General features: G+C 38.2%; 1 protein-coding gene across 2 annotated transcripts in view; it reads left to right on the top strand.

The window, feature by feature from the left end:
- The window catches only part of MAPK8 (mitogen-activated protein kinase 8), a gene marked incomplete at its 3' end in the record, with an annotated part of 61,910 nt that extends 49,560 nt beyond the window's left edge, over window positions 1-12,350 (top strand). The window contains exons 6-12 of one of the 2 annotated variants that reach the window (XM_080925836.1): window positions 2,127-2,292; window positions 4,964-5,035; window positions 6,310-6,492; window positions 7,608-7,732; window positions 8,273-8,336; window positions 10,714-10,791; window positions 12,205-12,350. In XM_080925836.1, coding sequence (XP_080781962.1) covers window positions 2,127-2,292; window positions 4,964-5,035; window positions 6,310-6,492; window positions 7,608-7,732; window positions 8,273-8,336; window positions 10,714-10,791; window positions 12,205-12,350 — 834 coding nt within the window. Of the gene's footprint in view, window positions 1-2,126; window positions 2,293-4,963; window positions 5,036-6,309; window positions 6,493-7,607; window positions 7,733-8,272; window positions 8,337-10,713; window positions 10,792-12,199 lie in introns of both variants that reach the window. The other variant, XM_080925837.1, reaches the window with a different exon arrangement.
- Window positions 12,351-21,446: the final 9,096 nt, after the last annotated feature.

The raw sequence follows: 21,446 nt of genomic DNA on the forward strand, positions 1-21,446 counted from the left end.
AAGATGAATTTTAGTTAATATTCTTAGAAGCAAATACTCTTGGCAGTTTATTTTCATACACAGTTTCTTCTCAAATAAAAATGTATTTGCTCCTAATCATTCCAGAACAAAATATGAGTTTTTTTTTCCCCCTAGATTCCAACCATAAAGAGCCAGTAATCTCTAGCTATAACAACAGTCATGGGAGTGAAACTGAAGTTTATGATGTTTATTCTTAAGCATGGGCATTCCTTTGTTTTGTATTAACAACAATCTATTTGCAGGATAGAAATGATATTTTTGTCTTCTGTTGGAATAACCTGTATTCTTAGTATGCTTAATTTCAAAAGTTTTTAGTGTCTGTTTTCTAAGCCTGTCTACGATGGCCTTGTCTGAGTAACGTAGAAACAGCATATGAGCATTCTTACATATAGACATTTAAATATAGATCTTTATCCCGAGTCTTTAGCTTTTGGTATTAATCTGCTATTCATCTGTACATGAGAGAGAGTTTGACTGTGCTGTGGATATAAGCATTCCTCAGAGCTAAATAGCAAGAGCATGATGAATGTGAAGGCCTGGGAATTTATGCCACTGCCTTCATTTTAGTAGGCATTACACACATTTCCTTCTGCCTGGAGCTAAGAAGCAGTTTTTCACGAAGACATTATTTCTGTCAATGGAAAGTAATTTTATGGACTGGTGGGTAGCACCAGCAAACTAGTGTATGCTACATGTAAACAGAAGTTTATAACCAAATGTTTGTGATGTGTGTGATAATCACCTTTTGGTTCTTTAGAACTGAATATCTATTGTACTAAGACTGATTCCAAGCTTTCCTGTCCCCAAAAGTGAACATGTATGACAATCAATGCTCAAATGACATACCTGGATTATGTCAAGATTGTACAGATATTATCAGAATGTTAAAGTGAACATGTATGACAGTGTTCAAATCACATGTACCTGGATCATGTGAAGATTGTGCAAATATTATCAGAATGTTCCATAGTGGTTTTAGAGTGATATAAAGTTTATTGTGACTTTAGAATGAGTTTTTTTAATATATGTGAGTACACTGTAGCTGTCTTCAGACAGACCAGAAGAGGGCGTCAGATCCCATTACAGATGGTTGTGAGCCACCATGTATATGCTGGGAATTGAACTTAGGACCTCTGGAAGAGCAGTCTGCTCTTAACCATTGAGCCATCTCTCCAGTCCTAAAATGAGATATTTTTTTAGTGCTATTAATTTAGTATGTAAATGAGTGTAAATGCTGATTTATTACTCTTACCATAATATTGCTTTTATTGTTTTTAATTGGTATTTTGAGATGAGGTGTGTTATAATTTGCTTTCTATTGCTGTGGCAAAAACACTGACTAAAAGCAACCTGAGGAAGAAAGGGCTTATTTCATCTTACATTTTCATGTAACAACTCACCTCTGAGGAAAGTCAGGCAGGAACCTGGACTAGAAACTGAAGCTGATGCCACGGAGGAGTGCTGTTTACTGGCTTGTTCCTGTGGTTATCTTGGCCTGTTTTTTTAGACAACCAGGATCACTTGCCCAGGGATGGCACCATCCCACATCAATTACTAGTTGTCTACAGGCCATTCTGGTAGAGGAAGTTTCTCAGTTGTTCCCTCTTCCTACATGACACTAGCTTCATCAAAGCATGGGCCACAGTGCCTAGCACAGAGGTTCTTAATGAGATTTAAGATTCTTTTCCTAATCTCTTGTTCTGTTTATCCAAGAATTTCTAGGAAATACTAAGGTTCGATTTGTTTGGTTTCCTGAGACAGGGTTTCTTTGTATAACAGCCCTGGCTATCCTGGAACCTGCTTTGTAGACCAGGCTGTCCTCAACTTCACAGAGATAATTTTTTTAAAAAAAGGAAATAAAATTTTATTAAATTTTATTTTTAAGTAAATAGCCATTATTGACGTCTGTACTGGGTTTGTTTATGTAAATGAAATGATCTTAAATCTGACTTGTTGGGTTTGCCTATCGTAAGGCACCTCTGCAGCAGTACTGCAGTTTAAACAGTGAGCAGTTAACAAATGGACAGATTATGTAACTCAGTTAAGCAGTACAAATCTTTGTATCTGTCTTAGCAATCATTTTAATGTTTGTTTGTTTCTTGAAGGACTTAAAGCCTAGTAATATAGTAGTCAAATCAGACTGCACTTTGAAGATTCTTGATTTTGGACTGGCGAGGACCGCAGGAACAAGTTTTATGATGACGCCTTACGTGGTGACTCGCTACTACAGAGCACCAGAGGTCATTCTCGGCATGGGCTACAAGGAGAACGGTCAGCATACCCTTTTATGTAGAAGTATTCTTCTGATTTTATCAATTGATTTTTATATACTTCAGTTGAAATGCATTCAGTTAAGCAAGCATTACTATTTTAATGTCTATCCAGGATTTGATCATTTTGCCATGAATATTTGGGAAAGCATGGGGATCTTAAATGTGAAGACCTAGATGAGATTCTAAAACTAGGACTTATGCCCTTTGTTTGTCTGTAGTTTAAACAGGAATCTGTACTTAACAGTTTAACCTTAGTAGTGTATATTAGTCCTATTTGCTCTTATCTCCAGCATCTTTAGTCAGTCTTAATAGTTGCACTCACAAGCTGGGTGTGTTGGCACATGCCTTTAGTCTCCACACTCAGGAGGCAGAGGCAGGTAATCTCTGTGAGTTTAAGGACAGCCTGGTCTACAAAGCAGGTTCCAGGACAGCCAGGGCTGTTACACAGAGAAACCCTGTTTCAGCAACCAAAACAAAATAATACAAAACAAACAAAAACCAGTAGCATTTACTAGAAACTCTGAGAGTTACATTTTTCAATTCTAGAAAGATAGCTCAACCTCTGGTGGGAAGCACTACTGTTTGATTAAAGCACTAATGTCCGCCTTAAGGAAGTGTATCATGTTTCTAGGATGGAAATTTGAATAGTGGTTCACTTTAAATCAAGAAGCTATTAAGTCAATCTTGAAGGTTCTTTATACATACATACATACATACATACATACATACATACATACATACATACATACATAAATACGATACGATTGAAATTAGGGAAATTGCTTAATTTCTTTTATTTTTTTGAGCTAATTTAAAACGAATACTTTAAATATCAACTATCGGTTTTTAAACTACACATGCTGTTTTGTTTTCTTAGTGTCAGCATAAGGTTTAAGTTTTGTTTTGAGAATTAATAGGCATATTGCTTTTGCTGTGAAACTTTTGATTATCACAGAAATTGCATCACATGTTAATGTCCTGTAAATATGATCTTGACATAGCTCCTTACCAAATTAGAGAAGCTATCATAAGAATTGACATGTTGTCCTCTCTTAGATGAGAGTCACATAGATCATCTTATTGCTTTTCCTGCCTATTCCCCCAGATACCAAGTCACATCTAATACTTCATCACTATATAACTACATTAGCCAGCAGGGGGTGACATAGATGTCCTCCGTTTAGACACACACACACACACACACACACACACACACACATTCTCTCTCTCTCTCTCTCTCTCTCTCTCTCTCTCTCTCTCTCTCTGGAGCGGAAGAGAGGTGAGATTTCCTGTTTGGTTTTATTACAGTGTATTTCAGAATAGTTTGGAAAGTTTGGGGGTAATCTTATCTATTTTAAATTGCCTGGTAGCAAATGAAACTCCTATAGCAAGTTTTATAATATGGGGGTCGGCTAGGAGACTGTAGATCATAGATCTGTAGGCACTTTTGACACTTTGGTATTGCATTCCACCTAAACTAACTTTTAAACCCACAGCTTAAAGAGGAAAAAAAAAAACTTAAAAAACAGATAATGAAAAACACTTGTTTACCAGGGTTTCTTGGTAGATAAACTGTTTTCTGTCCATTTGTTTTTTTATGGGTGGGGATGAATATAAATGTAAAGTGGTGTTGCCAAGAGAATAAGTTACTTTTAGTTCAAAATAAACAAACAAAACCTTTTCAGTTAAATAAGCCTGGGAAACCCAGTTTGGAATGTTCTGAAAAACAAAAAAAAGTTAGGTTACTATTTTGTTAAAATACAGATATCTTTCTATTTTTAATATGCTAAATTATTTCTGTTCATGCTTCTTAATTTAATTTAAAGAGAGAGTAAATGCACAGTTAAACCTCAAAGTAGTATATCTTATTCTTATAATTTTATAATGTCATATACATTTTAAATCTTATAAATTTTGTTTGGCTCTGCTTCATATATCATATACAAAACCTGTTATAACGTGTATAGGTTTTTTAAACTCATGCAATATCTGTGCATAGCTCTCTTTTTAAAATTAGACATGTAATTAAAATGTCATACTTCATATTTTCTTTTGTGAATCAAAGCTTTTTGAAAAGTATTTTGTGTTTTAAATTATTCCATTATTTGAAATTAAAACCACCTTTTTCTTTTTGTGATGTTCTGCAGTTTTTCAGATGATGCAGTCATATTATGCTTCTTTGATTTTAACAATTTTTTGCTTTGCTTTTTCTTCTTTTGTGCTGCAAATATATAGTGGATTTATGGTCTGTGGGGTGCATTATGGGAGAAATGGTTTGCCACAAAATCCTCTTTCCAGGAAGGGACTGTATCCTTGTGCTGCTGCAGCAGATTAACTAGCTAGGTGATGAACTTTTTCTGTTTGCTAATAAAAAGAAATATATGCTACAGTTGTACAATACAGGTTTTTAAAATAGATGTAAAGTTTGTGGCTGTTACAGTTCAAAAATGGTTGCACTAAGAAGCTGAAGTGTTGGTAGGCTGCATTTGGCAGCAGGACATACAGTCTCTGCTGGTCATCAGTACATTCACTGTCATTCATTTTTATTTTATATTGCTTTTTATAATTTTAAGTGTATATGGTGTGTGTGTGTGTTTTTAGTGTTTATATATTTTTCTTTTTATTTTAACCAAAATCTTTATGTTAATGTCATTGCATTTTGTTTTCAGTTGACATTTGGTCAGTTGGGTGCATCATGGGAGAAATGATCAAAGGTGGTGTTTTGTTCCCAGGTACAGATCGTATCCTTATCTTTGGCCTAAAATGTAGTTTCTAAAGGTCAAAATGTATGGTATCTTGTCAGCCTGATCAGGTAGAATATATCTTGTCTCTTCCTGATACAAAGCATTGTTAAATGACTCTTCCAGAGTACCACCTCTTATCTGACATAGACTTTACTTCTCCTTGTTTATTGTTTTATATGTTAATTTTGAAAAGGGCTCAAGTGTGGTTAATTCACAGGTCCTTCCATGCTTAGAGTTGATAAATGTGAAAAGTTATGGCTTTCACTAAAGTTTCTAACACTTGAGAAAGTCTTTAACTATGTTGAAGGTAGCATGAATTTTGCAATTCTCTGTTGCTACTGCTTTTTGTTTTTTTCTTTTTGTTTGGTTTCCCCACATCTTTCTGTTACTGTTCTGTGTGTTATGTCTTGTTGTCTCATTACATTAACATAGTGTGCTGAGAATTCGGCAAGAAGTTTTTTCTGTGTTGGTAATTAGGTTGGATTCATGCTTTCAGTTCATCAGTTTTCAATATTTATGTTAACAACGATGTGTCCATCAGTGAGTAAGAGAATTGTTTTATGGAATGAGAATATTCACCATGTTACAGTAAGAACATGTAGGGCATTAGTCTTCAGTGGTTTGGAGTATAAAGCTAGAAGGAACAAGACCAGAAAGTTCTAGTCTGTAGCATACTGAGATACTGGCATCATTTACATTCATTTCAGAGCGTTACAAATGTTATTAGCATAGGCAAAATGGAAAAGGCAAAAGAAAATGCTACTGTTATCTAAGTTTTTATTTTTGTCACAACTGGATGTTTTCTGTTGGTGTAAAGAACTCAAAAAAGCAAAACAGACTAGAAATATTTCCTAATAGTTAGGAAATGCATTTACGTTTTTTTTAAGAGCTAGGAGAAAGGCAGATTTTTAAATGTTAAAATTTTGTGCAGTTTGCATTTATGTATAGTATTGATAGCTATTAGTTATAATTTTTATTTTCAATCTGCGTGTGTATGCCTTCATTTTATGGTAAAATTCCTGTTTATATACACCTGCATACACAATAAATAAGATTAACAAAGCTTATTTATTGATTATTTTTATCCAGTTGTAATCATTGTTTTTTGTAAGGTGGCTTTATATAATAGCTCCATTCTTCAAGAATTTAAAATTTTCCATTTTCATATATTTAGTTTTATATACATATATATATGTATGTATGTATGTATGTATGATTTAAGTGTTGAACATTTGATACTTGGAGTATTTTTCTTAGCTACTTGATAATAGATATTGATCAATGGAATAAAGTTATTGAACAGCTCGGAACACCTTGTCCTGAATTCATGAAGAAACTACAACCAACAGTAAGGACTTATGTTGAAAACAGACCTAAATATGCTGGCTATAGCTTTGAGAAACTATTCCCTGATGTGCTTTTCCCAGCCGATTCAGAGCATAACAAACTTAAAGGTAAGTTGTGTAATTGTATGCACTAAACTCTGTTTTGAACATACATGTATAGAATGTTTAGTTTTATTCTTAAAAGATTTAACTCAAAATTAATTCTGCTAGTGGAACATATAAAGATCTTGTTTGTCTCTGATTTTTGCATTTTAGCTGGATATGGTGACACTTGCCTTTCTTTAATCCTCATACTTGGAAGGCAGAGGCAGCAAGATGTCTGAGTTTAAGGCCAGCCAGGGCTACATAATGAGTACCCTATTCAGAAGGGGTGGGGGTCGTATTTTATAAATCATATATGTGCCCTGGTTTTATAGTAAAAATTTATTCTTTAGGTGTGGTGGTTCCCGATGTAATCTTAGCACTTGGGAAGATGTGTCTGATAGATTGTCAGAAATTTGAGATAATCTTGGGCTACCTAGTAAGTTCCAGGATAGCCTAGGGTACATAGCATGACCTGGTCTTTGAAAAACAAAGCAAAAACAAAAAATGGGGACTAGAGAGATTGCTTGCTGTTCGTGTGGAGGACCATGTGAAACAGTTCGAAACACTCACCAATCCAACTCCAGGATATCTAATGCCCTCTCTGGCCTCTCTGGGTACCTGCACTCATGTGTACACACATGCATCCACCCCTTCCCTCTGTACACACATGTACACATAACTGGAAAATGCAGTAAATCAAGGTGGGCAGTGGTGGTAGTAAGCACCTTTAATTTCAGCTTTTGGGAAGCAAAGACAGGCAGATCTCTTTAAGTTCAAGGCTAGCATAGTTACTGGATAGCCAAGGCTACACAGAGAAAACCCTGTCTCAAAAGATGAAACAAACAAAAACTGCAGTAAATCTTTTTTTAGAACTCATAAAAGTAAATAGCAAAAGCATCTTTTTTAAAAGCATAGGATTTGTTTTGTCTTGGTTTGGTTTGGTTTAATTTCTATAAACCAGGTTTGCCTAGAAATTGTGATCTTCTTGCCTCTGCATCCTCAGCTCAGCAATTACAAGCATATGTACCACCATGCTTGGCAAAGATGAATTTCCAAAAATAAATATAACCTCAACATCCTAAAGTGAATGATTGAAGAATCACATGAACTGGTATATATCAATATCATTATTTTTGCAGCCAGTCAGGCAAGAGATTTGTTATCCAAAATGCTAGTAATAGATGCATCCAAAAGGATCTCCGTAGATGAAGCTCTCCAGCACCCGTACATCAACGTCTGGTATGATCCTTCAGAAGCAGAAGCAGTAAGTTATTTTCTTAATGTTTGAAGAACATATTCTAATTTTAGAGCAAGGGTTAAAATTCAGTTCAAAGAGAACTTGTCATTTTAAATAAAAATCTAGATAGATGGTGTTTTCCTAGTTTTTCATAAAGAAAGCCTTAGGTTAATGAGCATCTATCCAAGCCATCATCAAAGTCCAAGAACCCCCCACTGTTTCTCTGTTGAACTCAGTTGATTAGAGGACCCTAGAATACCTGTGGGCACATCCTTAGGTAGAAACAATGTTTTGTATTCAAAGCAGAGCAGAAGCCTGTAATATAGGTAAAATGTGACAATTTTAAAACTTGAGATTAAAAAAACCAAACAAACAAAAAACCCAGCTTATTATTTAGACAGGAATCTTACAGAACTATTTCCAGAAAGTTAAACTTAATAATGATTGATCAACCTTTGTCTCATGATTCATTTTTGCAAGTCTTATGTCTAACTGGTATTTCATATAATTAATTGTATATATATTTCCAGTAAACTAACTCAGCTGTTACTGACTTGTGTCTTCCAGCCACCACCAAAGATTCCTGACAAGCAGTTAGATGAAAGGGAGCACACAATAGAGGAGTGGAAAGGTAACGCTCTCAGTCTCACACTGAAGGAGCTGCTGGCTTTCTGCAGTGATGCTTTCATGTTACAGAAATTAATGTTGCTTTCTGTTTTCATAACTTACATCTAATAATAAGTTTTTATTTGTCTTACAAAAGTAGAAAGTCTGTTTCCTTCCTTAATTTTGCAAATTTCCACCTCAGTTACAAGCACATTAGTGTTTTCTTTGTTCCAACAACTTATGCTTGGGTGTCCCATGTCTAAGATCACCGGTGGTTGTATTCAGTGTACTGAACAAACGTGTTTGTTGATGTATCTGTATGTCTTGAGGATGACATACCCTGTTGATCCACACAGCAGCCTTCACATTTTAACAGCTGGCAAGGTGAGCTCTAGGGAAGCTTAAGTCTCACTCTGTGTCCAGCTCTCTTGGGAGAAGCACTGAAGGTGAACCTGCACGAAGTCTGACACAAGAGCCATGTGTTTATGTGCACATATTTGAATATAATTGAGAAAGTAGTCCAGAAAGGCTGTATGCTGGACCAAATGTTTAATTTCAGTTACTTCCTGATTTTTTTATTAAAGAAATTGCAGTGCTAGCTTCGGCAGCACATATATTAAAGAAATTGTAGTTCTTGCTTCTGTCAGCAGGACACAAGAGTACCAGTCCACCCCCACTTTAACCAGTAGCGTGGCTTGCTTAATTTATCATCTTTGAACATCAGATCTAGTTTTGTTGCTATTTTATTAATATGGTTATACATAAATGCTTTTTCTTTTTTATTTCAGTGTACAGGTATAACAAGTTTCAACATCCATTTTCTGGCAAATGACATAATTTCATTCTACTTTATGGCTGGCTAAAACTAATTTGTATAAACATAAACAACTTTTTTTGTTACAGTTTTTGAAGACAGGATCTCAAAAAAGTCAGCTCTACCTGGCCTAGAACTCCCTATGTAGTCCAGACTAAAGTTAAACTTCCCAGAACTGCCTGCCTCTAAAGTGCTGGAATTAAAAATCTGTGCCACCACACCCCATCTCATCACATTTTCTTCACACTTTTTTGGGTTGATGGCCATCTACGCTAATTCAGATATCTCTTCTGTTGTCTACTGTAGATGCCTTTAATGGAATTCTGCTTTTTAATTTTTTTGAGGAACCAGTAATTTCTATAGTGACTGTTGTAATTTACACTTTTACTTTAATATGTATAAAGGTTCCTTTTTTCCCCATTTCTTTGCCAGCATTTGTTACTTTTGGCTTTCTTGATAGATGATAGCCATTTCCATTGATGTTGGATAGAATCTCAGTACTCTTTTTGTGTGTCCCTGATGATATGGAATATTGATTATTTTTCATACATTTATTGTCCATTTATATTTTTTTATAATTTTCTGTTCAGTTGAAAAAGAAATTTTCTATTTGTTAGGTGGTTGATTAATTGGTTGAGTATTCAGCTATTTGATAATGCTTTTAATGTGTGTATGAATATTGAAATGAAAGTGTTTGTGTGGCCCAGACTAGCATCAAGCTTGTAATCTCCCTGCCTCAGTCTCCCAAGTACTAGGATTATAGGATGTGCCATCTATGCCTGGTCTCCAGCAAGGGATTCTTTATTTAAAAACAAAAACAAAAAAAAAAAAAAAAAAAAAAAAACTTGAACTTTAGGAATTATACAAACATTTTATAGTTCTTTACATTTTTTTCACAGAATCACTTTCATGTAATTTTTCAAAGAGTGTATGACTCAAAGGTGATAGATAATGGTACCAAAGAAGTCAGAATCACAAGCAAGAGCAGGGTGTGAGGACACACTGCACCTTGTGTCTTTCCTCGGTCAAACTTGTCAAGCAACAAGCTGCTGCTGCCCCCCATACTCAGGAGTACAGGAGTTAGGAAGGTTGTTGGTGCTGACACCTGCTATAGGCTAACTTGGAAGGAGCAGAAGTTGCTGCTGCTTTTCTTTCAGTAAAAATGCCCTTCTGTCCCATTCTAACTATAGGTGCTGCTTTGGTTATATAAATCCTTCTAATTACAACCTTGTTGCATAAGGACAGGATCTAGGAAGTAGAAGAAAGATAAGCATGGACCTCAGCACTCATTCCAACAATTAGACAAGTGTCTGTAAGGCAGAGTGCTGTGTGGCTGATACACTGAAGGCAGGGGCTGGCTTCTGACAACAGCTGCCCTTTAACCTGCTGGGACAGTTAGAGCAGAAAGCTTAGCTTTCTGTCAACATAGTCTTCGGATGAAGATCAGTGAATTTCTAACATCTGAGTCTGAAGATGACACTCTATCCTCTGCCATTGCTATCACTGCAAGAAAACAGCTTGATGCACCTAACAGATAACAGTGCAGACTTAAGTATACCTGTGAGTCACTTTTCCTCTTCTTTTTCAGAACTGATTTACAAGGAGGTAATGGATTTGGAGGAGCGAACTAAGAATGGAGTCATTAGAGGGCAGCCATCTCCTTTAGGTTGGTTACAATATAAACCTGGTTGTGGTTGTGATTTTGCTTTACTTTCTGCGTTAGAAATCTTCAGGGACCTTGGATCTGCAGTTCTTCCCATGCTCATTCAGTTTGGTAGTTAACTTTGAAAGCAGTGACGCACTATTGTCTTGATACATTTGCTGTTGTCTCTCTTGTACTGACAGTTTTCACCAGCACCGCAGCCATGTCTTTAAAGAACAACCCCTCAGTGTTCATAATGTTTTTCTTTGAAAAGTCTTCAGTTGAAATAGATAAAAGTCACCACAAAATTTGCTAAACTTGCTACATGTACCATCCATCACATTCTGATGTTCTTTTTGGTACTTAGTTACACTTAAATACAAGCTCCTGAGAACCTCTTGTCTCTTGGTGTTCTGCGCATCACTATAGACAATGGGGACGATCCCAGATCCTGAGGAGTGTTTCAGCAGAGTTTCTACTTACTTTGCTTTCAGCATCTTGGGCCCCTGAATACTACACACTGTTTTTGTTCTGCAAATGTATTTTTGAGAACTTACGCTCTTGTGCTTCTAAATGACCCTTATTGAGTAAGCTTAGAGTTTGAAAGTTGCTACCTCTTGTTAAGATGTTTTAACATGTTTCTTCTCCTGAATGAGGGCTACCTCTTAAAATTTCTGTCTCTCCATAAGGTATTCCCATTTTTTGAGATTTTTGTTTGTTTGTTTTTTAAATGAAAGAAATGCTTGTTGGATATTGCTTTTTAGCAGAGAAAAGCATTTGTTCTTCTCTCTATTTAGTAAATCTGTACTTGTATTTGCCTGGTATTTACTAGGAGTTTACCTAACTAGGCTGGTTGGGTTACCCTGGTGGTCATGCAATCTCTTGTAGGTCCCTCTTGATCAAATGTTCTTCTCTTGTGTTGGCTTCTGCTTTGTAAGATAGACCAGGAGTATCACTTGGATATTGTGGGGTTTTTGTTTTTTTGGTTTTTTTGTTTGTTTGTTTGTTTTGTTTTGTTTTTTGTGAGACTCTATCAAAAGTAATTTTCTACAGTATTTTTAGTCCTTAAGACTTTTTAAAGTCACTTGGATCTTACAGATCTTCTCTCCAACAGTTTTGTATGTACTCTCAACTCTTTTGGAATACACCCTGAGGCCCATATATGCATCTTGCTGTAGGGCCATTCTCCATGTTACTTGGTTTTTAACTTCTTGTCTTAAAATAAACGTGTATTATGGAAAGAAAACAAGTATAGGTTTCTAGACATTTTCATAATTCTTCCCTCATAGCTGGTGTGCACAAGAGAACATTAGTGGTAGTTTCAATGCATAAGCCCAGGAGAATTATGTTGACACTGGAGGTAGGCAGCACAGTACAGACAGCCTGGTCTGCAACTCTCTCTGCAACTGGTTTGCTGTTTTGTTTCTCATAGCACAGGTGCAGCAATGATCAATGGCTCTCAGCATCCATCGTCTTCGCCATCTGTCAATGACATGTCTTCAATGTCCACAGATCCGACTTTGGCGTCGGATACAGACAGCAGTCTAGAAGCATCAGCTGGACCTCTGGGCTGCTGTAGATGACTACTTGGGCCTTGGGTGGGTGGGAGGGATGGGGAATTGATTAGTCATTGATAGAACTGCTTTAAAAACAATTCAGTGGTCATATTTTTGAGTGATTTTTTTCAGAAAATGTAGAATTCATTTTGTAGTAAAGTAGTTTATTTTTTTTAATTTCAAGTGTTGTAATTTAAAACCTAAGTTGTGTTTTTAAACAGCAACAAAACTGTATTGTATTTTTGCTGTAATTAACTGTATAATGTAAACCTAATTATTTTATCATGGTTTAAATTTTGCATATTTGCTTTATCTTATGCTGCTGATTTTTTTACTGAATTTGTAAGATTTTTGTTTATCAAAGCAACTATTATGTGGTGACTTGCATATATCATGAATTATTTAAGATGTTTATAAGTTTTTTATTAGAATTTATTTCAGATGTTTGTTCATGATGCTATCCTTCAGGGTTATGTGCTTATCAATGAAATAACCCCAGAGGAGTAAGGGAAAATAACCTGTAGCCAGTTATATTCAGGAATAACTACTGTAAATGATGAACGTGTGAAGAAACCTCCAATATTTGCTACTTGCCAATCCCATCTTAGTTAAAACAATTTGTAGGCAACCTTACCTAAATTTTAGCAAACACCCTATTATCTAAATGGCAGAAGAACTCAGAGCATGTCTTTAAAGATGCTGGGCACATCCTTCTACATTTTGAATCTCCCTACACCAACCTAACAAAAACTTAAATTAAGAAATGTGGCTTATTCTGAACATTTGTGGCATGCTTTAATCACACAAAGTGAAGAGGATACTTCATGAATATACATTTCAGTGGAGATCAACAGATGCTTCCCCTGTACTAGCTATGAGCCTGCTTCTGTATACACTGAGTTATCTCCTCAGGCTGTAGGTCCTGGCATTGGCCAAGAGCCTGGACTTTGCCTTTTGTACAGTTTCTGGCCTCTGGACCTTTCCCAGATCCTGTTCATTTAGCAGGTCAGTCTGTTGAGCACCAGTCTGTGGTGTTTCTGGCCATTTGATTCTACCTGTAGCATAATCCTCTTTCTACTAGCTGTCAGGGGGTTCCAAAGCCTACTTAAACTTCTGTAGGTGACGTTTAAATGAGCAATATACCGTTCATCTGAAAATAGTAGCACACAGCCATATGTAGGATGTCATTTTTTTAAGGACTGTTTCTTCACAGTGAGCAGAGCAGGCAGATAGTGGTGGCTCTTTAATCTGAGTCTTTGTTTTTGTTTTTGTTTTTTTATATATATATCTGATTTCCAGTGTGGACGTTGAGTAGTGTAAGAATGGTGCTGCTCCTGACAAGTGTGTGTTAACTGTTTACATTTTATATCTGCAGAATCCTTTCTCTGTAACTGAATTTTTCCTAAGTAAAATGTCATTAAGGTCTCATTATTTCTGAAATGCTGTCTGTAATACCCAGGCACCTTTGGTATTATCTGGAACAAGAGGGATTTCATGTAATGAACTGGGAAATGCATACTTCACAAGCTGCAAGGTTGTAGGAAGGAGCCCCTTGGAGTTCACAACCAAGAGGAGTAAGAGCTGGCACAGCTTGGCAAATTTCTGAAATCTTGCTTAGCAGGTTTTTTTGTTTGGTTTGATTTTTTTGTTTTTTGGGGTTTGGGGGGGTGTTATATATATATATATATATATATGTATATATACACATATATCTCTCTGTGTGTATATATATATATATTGTGTAGAATTACTTTTATGTAAGGTATTTTAAGTCATTGTTAATGTGCAATACTTAAGATTAAGATACATTACCTTTTTATGTACTTTTAAATATAGCAAGTTAGCTTATCATGATTTCTAGCCTCCTGCCTTTTAGTGATTTCTTTTTTTTTTTTTTATGTATAACATGGTGCATTAATTTTATTAGACAAGAATGAATTTGAGGCTGTTATGTCTCTTGGGTTGTAGAAATATGGTTGGAGTCAGGATTTTAGCAGAAATTGGAGCATGAGTGTGTTCTTATTTTATTATATTAGTTTTACAACTAGCTGGTTTTGTTTTCCCTATGATAAAATGTGTCACTATTGCAACAGCTGACATGCTTTAGTTAGTTTTCTGTGTTTTGTGTTTGATTGCTGAGAAGCCGTCTTTCTTGATTCCGATTTCAGTTCAGTAAGTAAGCAATACCAGTTCTGGTTGTGTCATTTGTTGTAATTGCCAGCTCCCACTTGCCAGCCGTCATGTGTCAGTTGTATTAAAAGAAAATGAGCTTTCGATGCTTAATGTAAGCTGAAATACTTAACAAAATTGTACCCTAAAAGCAAGGTCTGTTTCTTAAATGTATGCCTCAGCTTTTTAAAATCCACTGTTCACTCACACACGCACGCGCACACACACACACACACACACACACACCTTTGTTTAAATTTGTTAACAAAAATCCTACTGGTACTTTTAGAGTCTTAAAGCATCTTAAGTATTCTTTTAAGAAATTGTAAGTAACATTTGTGTCTATCAGGACTTGTTAAACCATCCTATAATTTGACTTTTAAATTATATATACTTAAGATACCCATCGTCTTACTGTCTAAAAGTTGTTTAGCTGAGAATTAGCATTCCACTTCATGGGTTAGAAAAGAGAGCCTTATTCTTCCCACATGTCTTCCTGGTTACAGTTCTCGTACCCACTAATATATAGTGACCATCAGTAAGATGACCGTGTTGTTGGAATTGCTTTGTTACAAATAGAGCATCTCACTCTGATGCTATTTGCTAAGTGGTTTTTACTGTGTCATGCCATGCTGCTGATTGCCAAATCTCAGAAGAGTGCACACCAGAAGCAAAGGCCCAGTGTGTTCACATCTGGCTTGTAAGAGAAGCAGTAGCCCCAGCCAACACAATGAAGCTTGGTTGTGTACAAAGCAGCAGCTTGCCGTCAGCCTGTTCCTCGGTTCTGAGCTCATCTTACTTTACACTTGGAGGCGGAAAGGACATTGACAGGATGAGCGGTAGGCAAGGGAAGCTGTTTCCTGAGTTACAGGTAGAACTTGGTTTACATTATTGGCCAGTTTTTGCCACACACATGAAGAGAACCATCAGTGTTGCCTAAGCGTTAGCCTGCACAGCATTTTGAGATTTAAAAACAACAACAACATAGTATATTTTCAGAAATACTGTTGTAGTTTGTGAGTGTTGCTCATTAGTCACACATTAGTGTAGAGTGGATGCATGATGCCCCACGACCCCAGTAATTCTTACCAGTGAGTAGAATACCCAGAACCGTCTCTCACCCATAGCCCTCTTCAGCATTGCCTTGTGGCCTGTTGCATTGTCGTGTGCATTGTTTTTCTACTGATCTCTTGGGTGTTTCCTGTGAACCATAGGAAGCACATTTGTCTTAACCGCACGAAAGAGAGATAAAGGGCATTGAAGCAGAAATGTGTGGTTTGGGGTAAGATAGGAAAACTTGTGTCCTAATTAATTTCAAAATAACTGCTCTTAGTCAAAGTGCTCTTAAGGGGAGTCTAATAAGCAACTTTCTGGGCACTTCTGGTTTAGATTCTCTTTATTACTGAAACTCGTGAGAAATAATTACCTGTGGATTAGTTTTGCACAATGTCCTATTCTCACAATGACTTAAAATTAGACTAGGTTTTTATTGAACTACCTCACACTGATTTTCTATGCTTTCCCAAGTAAGCTGTTGCCCTTACTGTTAGACCTCTACTGAGTGTAAATTATAAATGTGCGTTGAATACTTTATAGCCACTGTTGACAGAATAACAGTAAGTGTGTGAGTGCAAACCTTGCATCAGTGAGACAGTCCGTGTAGTCTTCCACTGTGTCTGGGGAATTGTGCTACATGTGCTTATTGACATCATCACTGTTTTGTAAGAAACCTGCTCGAGATACCAATCCACGCTTTACATTTTACAAAAGGAGTAAATCTTAGTAAATTTTACGAAGAAATAAATTACTTTTGTAGGCCCAATATTTGGTATATTTTTGAGAAGCTGTTAATCTTATAGCCGAATGATGAAGTTAAACTGAAGTAGCTGTCTGCCTGGACTGTGATGTCTATTTTCTCATTACGGTTTACCCTGTTAATAAGGTTTTAAACCTCAAAACATAGGATAATAATTAGATTTTTTTTCTCTCTTTCCCTGTACATGTCATTCCTTCTTCCTCCCTCCCCTTCCCTGTGCTCTCCTCTCTTTTCCTCTCTAGACAAAACAAAATGGGGCACTTTGTAGGGAATGCTGAGATCATTGTGGTTAACTTGTTCATGCCCTAGTTATTAAACATGCACCACTGGATGTAAACAGTGTTATCTAGTATGTCAATTGGTTATAATATTTTAAATAAAAAAGAAAAAGTGGTATGAAAGTAAGAGTTCTTCATTAAAAGCAAAACAAAATTGTGTTTTTTCCTGGTGGTTTTAGGGTTTCCTGTGGATTGAGGTAAGGTTATTAGTAGGGCAGGTGTCTTAGGCTTGGATTTTACACACATTGTCATCCAGGTTTTCACTGCTGTTGTATGGATTAATTTAGGCTTGCTGTTCTTATGTTTGAAATCACTAGAGGAACTTTAAGAAAGAAACTTTGCTTCAATGCCCTTTGACCTAGTAACTCCATGAGACAATAGCTATCATGGCCAGTTGGCAAAAATCAGTGTCACACCTGAGTCTGTCAAAGAAAGGAGGAGGTTTGAACGTGGAGCCAGCTGTATGTATTCTGTGCACAGGTTCTCATTACTGTGCTGCTTGAAGGTGCACAGGGTCCCTGTCTGAGTGCTAGCCCAGCTGAGAGGATGGCGTTCGCCATCTTGCCTGCCTCCTGTCCACACAGCCTTTGTACCCATGCCTTCCTCCCCTGCCTCTGCATACACAAACTTCTGAAGGCGTTTGCTGCCTGTACCTACTCCTTGGCAGCCATGAGATTGCTGAGCTGGTGCGTGCTGCCCTGTTCCTGACATTGGGTAGCGGGCAGAGTACAAGGTTGGCATCAGAATGTTAACTTGAAGCTTATTTTTAGTTGACTGTCCAAGGTTTCCACTCAGCTATAAAGTGGAGTTCCTTGTTTGGCTAATACAAGTATTGCATTTAAATTTTTTTTTTTTTATTTTAATCTGACAAACCTAAATGAGGGTGATTTACTTGTGCTTATTTTAGCTTATTTTTTAAAGCTACTTAGGCTTATATAACAGTGGTTGGACTTCATTGGAAAAATAAGATAACTTCAAATATGCTTTGAAAATGTTAGGTTTCCAACACAAGTTTTATTTGGTCAGTTAAAGAAAACATGCTGTTGAAACTGCTGGAAAATAGAATGAGAGGAATCCCCAGGGAAACGTATGGAGAACCAAGACTGCACTGGAAGGAAGCAGGCATGCTCAAGGAAAGGATATTGTACACGAAGGTGCACCTTCCTGTGGAAGACTTTCTGAAGAGAAAGGGTATTCTAAATAAAAGTAAAAGCTACAGGTTTAACTAACTGGGTAGGAGTGAGGGCTGATGGACAAGGCATGGGTGTGCAAACATAGACTAAGACACGGGAAGCTGAAGTTCAGAAGTGGAACACTGAGAAAGAAAACGGGAGGACCTGCTTCATTCTCTAGAGCAGCCGTTCCCAACCTTCCTAACACTGTTTGCACCTGTGACCCCAACTGTAAAGTTATTTTGTTGCTAATAACTAATTTTGCTGTTGTTATGAATCAACATAAATATCTGATATGTGACTCTGAAATGGTGGTTCCAGCCCTGGACTGAGAACAGATGCTCTGCATAGTCAGAACCCACTGTAGAATATGAGTTGAGACTTTATCTGAGGGTCACTGTGGTGAGAGCAAATCAAGTTAGACTAGAGGTGTGAACACAGCCATGGAAGCCAGGTGCCTTGTTGAGAGCAGTGAGGTGTGTACTCACTTAAGCATGTTGATGAGCTTAGTTAGCATGGGCCCTGTACTGAGGAATGCTCATTACGGTGGGTCCATACCCGATACATCTTAGAATTTATACCTCACCCTGTTTGCAGGATCTATGGCAGAGGGAGGGCATGCATGTCTCAGGAAGAATGAGAGTTGACTTGTATCCTGGCTATCTCTGGATTTCTCCAGTTTTCTCTGTCTGCATGAGGCCTGTGACACCTGCTTATCGTGGCCCCATAGCATTTTTAGCATTTTTGTATCACTTTGTGAACAGAAGGAAAAGAAGCTTTCCAGTAACAAGCATGAGTACACCCAAGTCATCTGGACAAGTAGAGGCATGGTGGATGGTAAAAAGGTTCTTGTGAAAACTGGCCAAGGAATGGAGAGAGCCATGTAGATCAGAATGGACCAAAAAGGAGAAGCCAAAATGCGTGTGTTCCTGGGCAAAACCAACTCTTGGTGAGGTGGGCACATTGAAATGTGCTGTGCTTCTGCATTGCTGAGCATGGGGTACTTATCTAGGTGTAAGGCAGTATAACCTGGGAAGAAATAGAAGTTGCGTGGTAGGGAATGCTGACCCTAAAGGAAAGCATCTTGTGTGCTCCAGGACAACTATGCTAAACCCTAAGGTACCTTCTCCATGCCTCACATTCCCAAACTGCATAAGGTTGGTAAGAATCCCTTGAGAGAGATATCTTGAAATGAACTTCCAAAGTTAATTATTTATGTTTCCATGGAAGATTGCAGAGTACTGTGTTGCACTTCTTTGTGTCATTCCCACCAGCACATCTGTCAGTCAGTCCACCCCCATTGTATACTGTCCCATCCTGAGTGTCCTGCACACCCACACTAGCCCAGAAGCAATTATTCTGCCTCTGTAAGACTCTGATTTCACCTCTTACAGAGATCTGTCCTCCAGAAATGGTATAGCCTTTGCCATCTTTAAATTACATCAGCTGTAACCTAAGACCCTAATAAGAGGAGTGACTTAACATTACTTGGTGGGGAAGAGGGGGACTTATCCACGGTGCTTCTGTTCATTGCCTCAGTTAAGATCATTTAGTCTGTGATCTGGACTTGGGTGCGGTTGAATCTTTGATCTGGGAGTACCCTATCTGGGATAAGTGAGTGTTCATATCTCCCTGGGAAGTCATGCAACATGATTATATAATTCTTGCTCACTTAAAAAAAAAAAAAAAAAAACGAAAAAGAAAAATGGTGGGGGTGGGAGGTGAGAGGACGAAGTTCAGGGGTTAGTTCTCATCTTTTCTTTGCAGAAGCAGAACCTATGTATCTGCACCTGTGCTGGATGTTCAAGACTAGCTGGCTTGAAGGCCTCAGGGTGATCCTCCTGTCTCCACCTCCCGTCTCTGTAGGCATGTTTGGGTCAAGTGCTATCACATCTATGTGTTGCCCTCATGCTTGCTCACTTTATTCTCAGTTCTGCACAGGTAATGAAGGGGCAGCATGTTCATGTGTGAGTTGATGACAGTCTGTGCTCTGCTGATTTCTTGCCCCATAATACCCTGGGAAGGGAGAACCTGGCCTGGATATAACCCATGGACTTAAGTATGGACCTTTGACCATGCAGTGTTCGTAATCCTCAACATGTGGCACAGGTCACTGGTACATTATGAAGTTGCTGCACTAATGGGAGTGTAATAAACCCCAAATTGGATCCTGGCCTCTAGTCTTGGTAAATGGCTGACACTCTCCTTGGCTCTATTTTCTTATAAAACAAGGAGGCACAAGTCACTGAAGGCTCGGTGTCCACACAGGTGGAATAGTATATAAGGCACCCTTGGCAAATAGTTGTCCCTTAACTCTCAGCTAGAGGTTCAGTCTATAGAGATCATAACAGACCAGGGTCACACTCTTGTTCAAACAGCAGCCAGATCTTAAGGCTCACACACTCAAAAGAATCTGATACGCAGCAAATGCTACTTCTCAGGTGGGATGCGCTGGGAAGAGATTCTAAAACCCAGGTCTCACTGTCACAGTGCAGCAAAGCCAGTAGACTAGGGATTCCCAAGCCCCACATTGCTAGGATCCTGCCCCTTGTCTCTATCACTGGACCAAGAGACACCAGAAACCAACTGAAAGAGGGGAAGGTGACAAGGAAGCCTCAACTCTGCAGGGCAGTTTGTAGCTGCCACTGACCTGAACTGGGGCAAGCCTTGGCAGCTTAGCACTGTGAAGTCAGGGTTGTGATTTACAACTTCAGGGTTGGCAAGGCTGGGCTATGATTTTTCAAATCTGACTCCAAAGGAAGCTCCCAGTTGTCTGGAGACAGGTGTCAGGTGCCACCACAGCCATCTCAGATGCCACTCAGCAGGCCCTGCTCTGTCTGCTTCACAGAATGCTAAGGTGAGTGCCGCCCTCCTTTCCCAGTACCCCAGAGAGGCAGTGTGCACTCATCCTGCCTGTCCTCAGGCCAGCCTCTCCATTCCTCTACCCTTTCTGACACCCATACCGTCTGTCAAAGCTCCACCTCTTCTGTTCTTTTGTCAGCAGTGTGCCACCAAGCAAGCCCTATTCATTGATGCCTTTGAAATACTCTGCCCTGTGGCTGCTGGGCTGGCCTACTCAGCTACCACCCAGGTCCAGACTCAGGGCTTATGAATTGACCCACTTCGACATCTGCCTCATCTATGAACTGCTGGAGCCTGTGAAGAAACCAGTCTTGTAGAGCCAAAGCTGTAGGGGCTCCACGACTCAGCAGGATAGCCAAGAGTCTCTGTGAGGATTCAGTATTGATGGTGTAGCAGAAGCCATTGAACTAGACAAATGGCAATGAACATTAGCAAGACACACTCTTTGGGCACACTGTGTGATGCACAACTTGCCACAAGTGAATGTGTGAAAGGTGGGAATGTGAGAAAGACAGGAGCAAAATAGTGCATGCACAGAAAACTGGTTGATAGAGGAGTTGGTAAGATTTTTGTTGTTTTTCTTTTCTTCTCTGACCTTTATTTTTTTTTAATTTTCTTTTGGGGAGGAGATTATAAGGATGGATATGGAAGGATTGGGAAGTGAATGGAACTGGGGTGCATGATTTGAAATTCCCAAAGATTCAATAAAATGTTAAACAAAAACCTGCTTCACAGCACCATCCACTCTTAAGGATGTGCCAGCACTCTCCCCTTGTTTTCATCCCCTTCAGCCTTCAGCCAGCCTTCCAGCATCCAGTGTCCTTGT

This window comes from Micromys minutus (genome assembly GCF_963924665.1).
Source record: "Micromys minutus genome assembly, chromosome: 12".
NCBI lineage: Eukaryota > Metazoa > Chordata > Mammalia > Rodentia > Muridae > Micromys > Micromys minutus.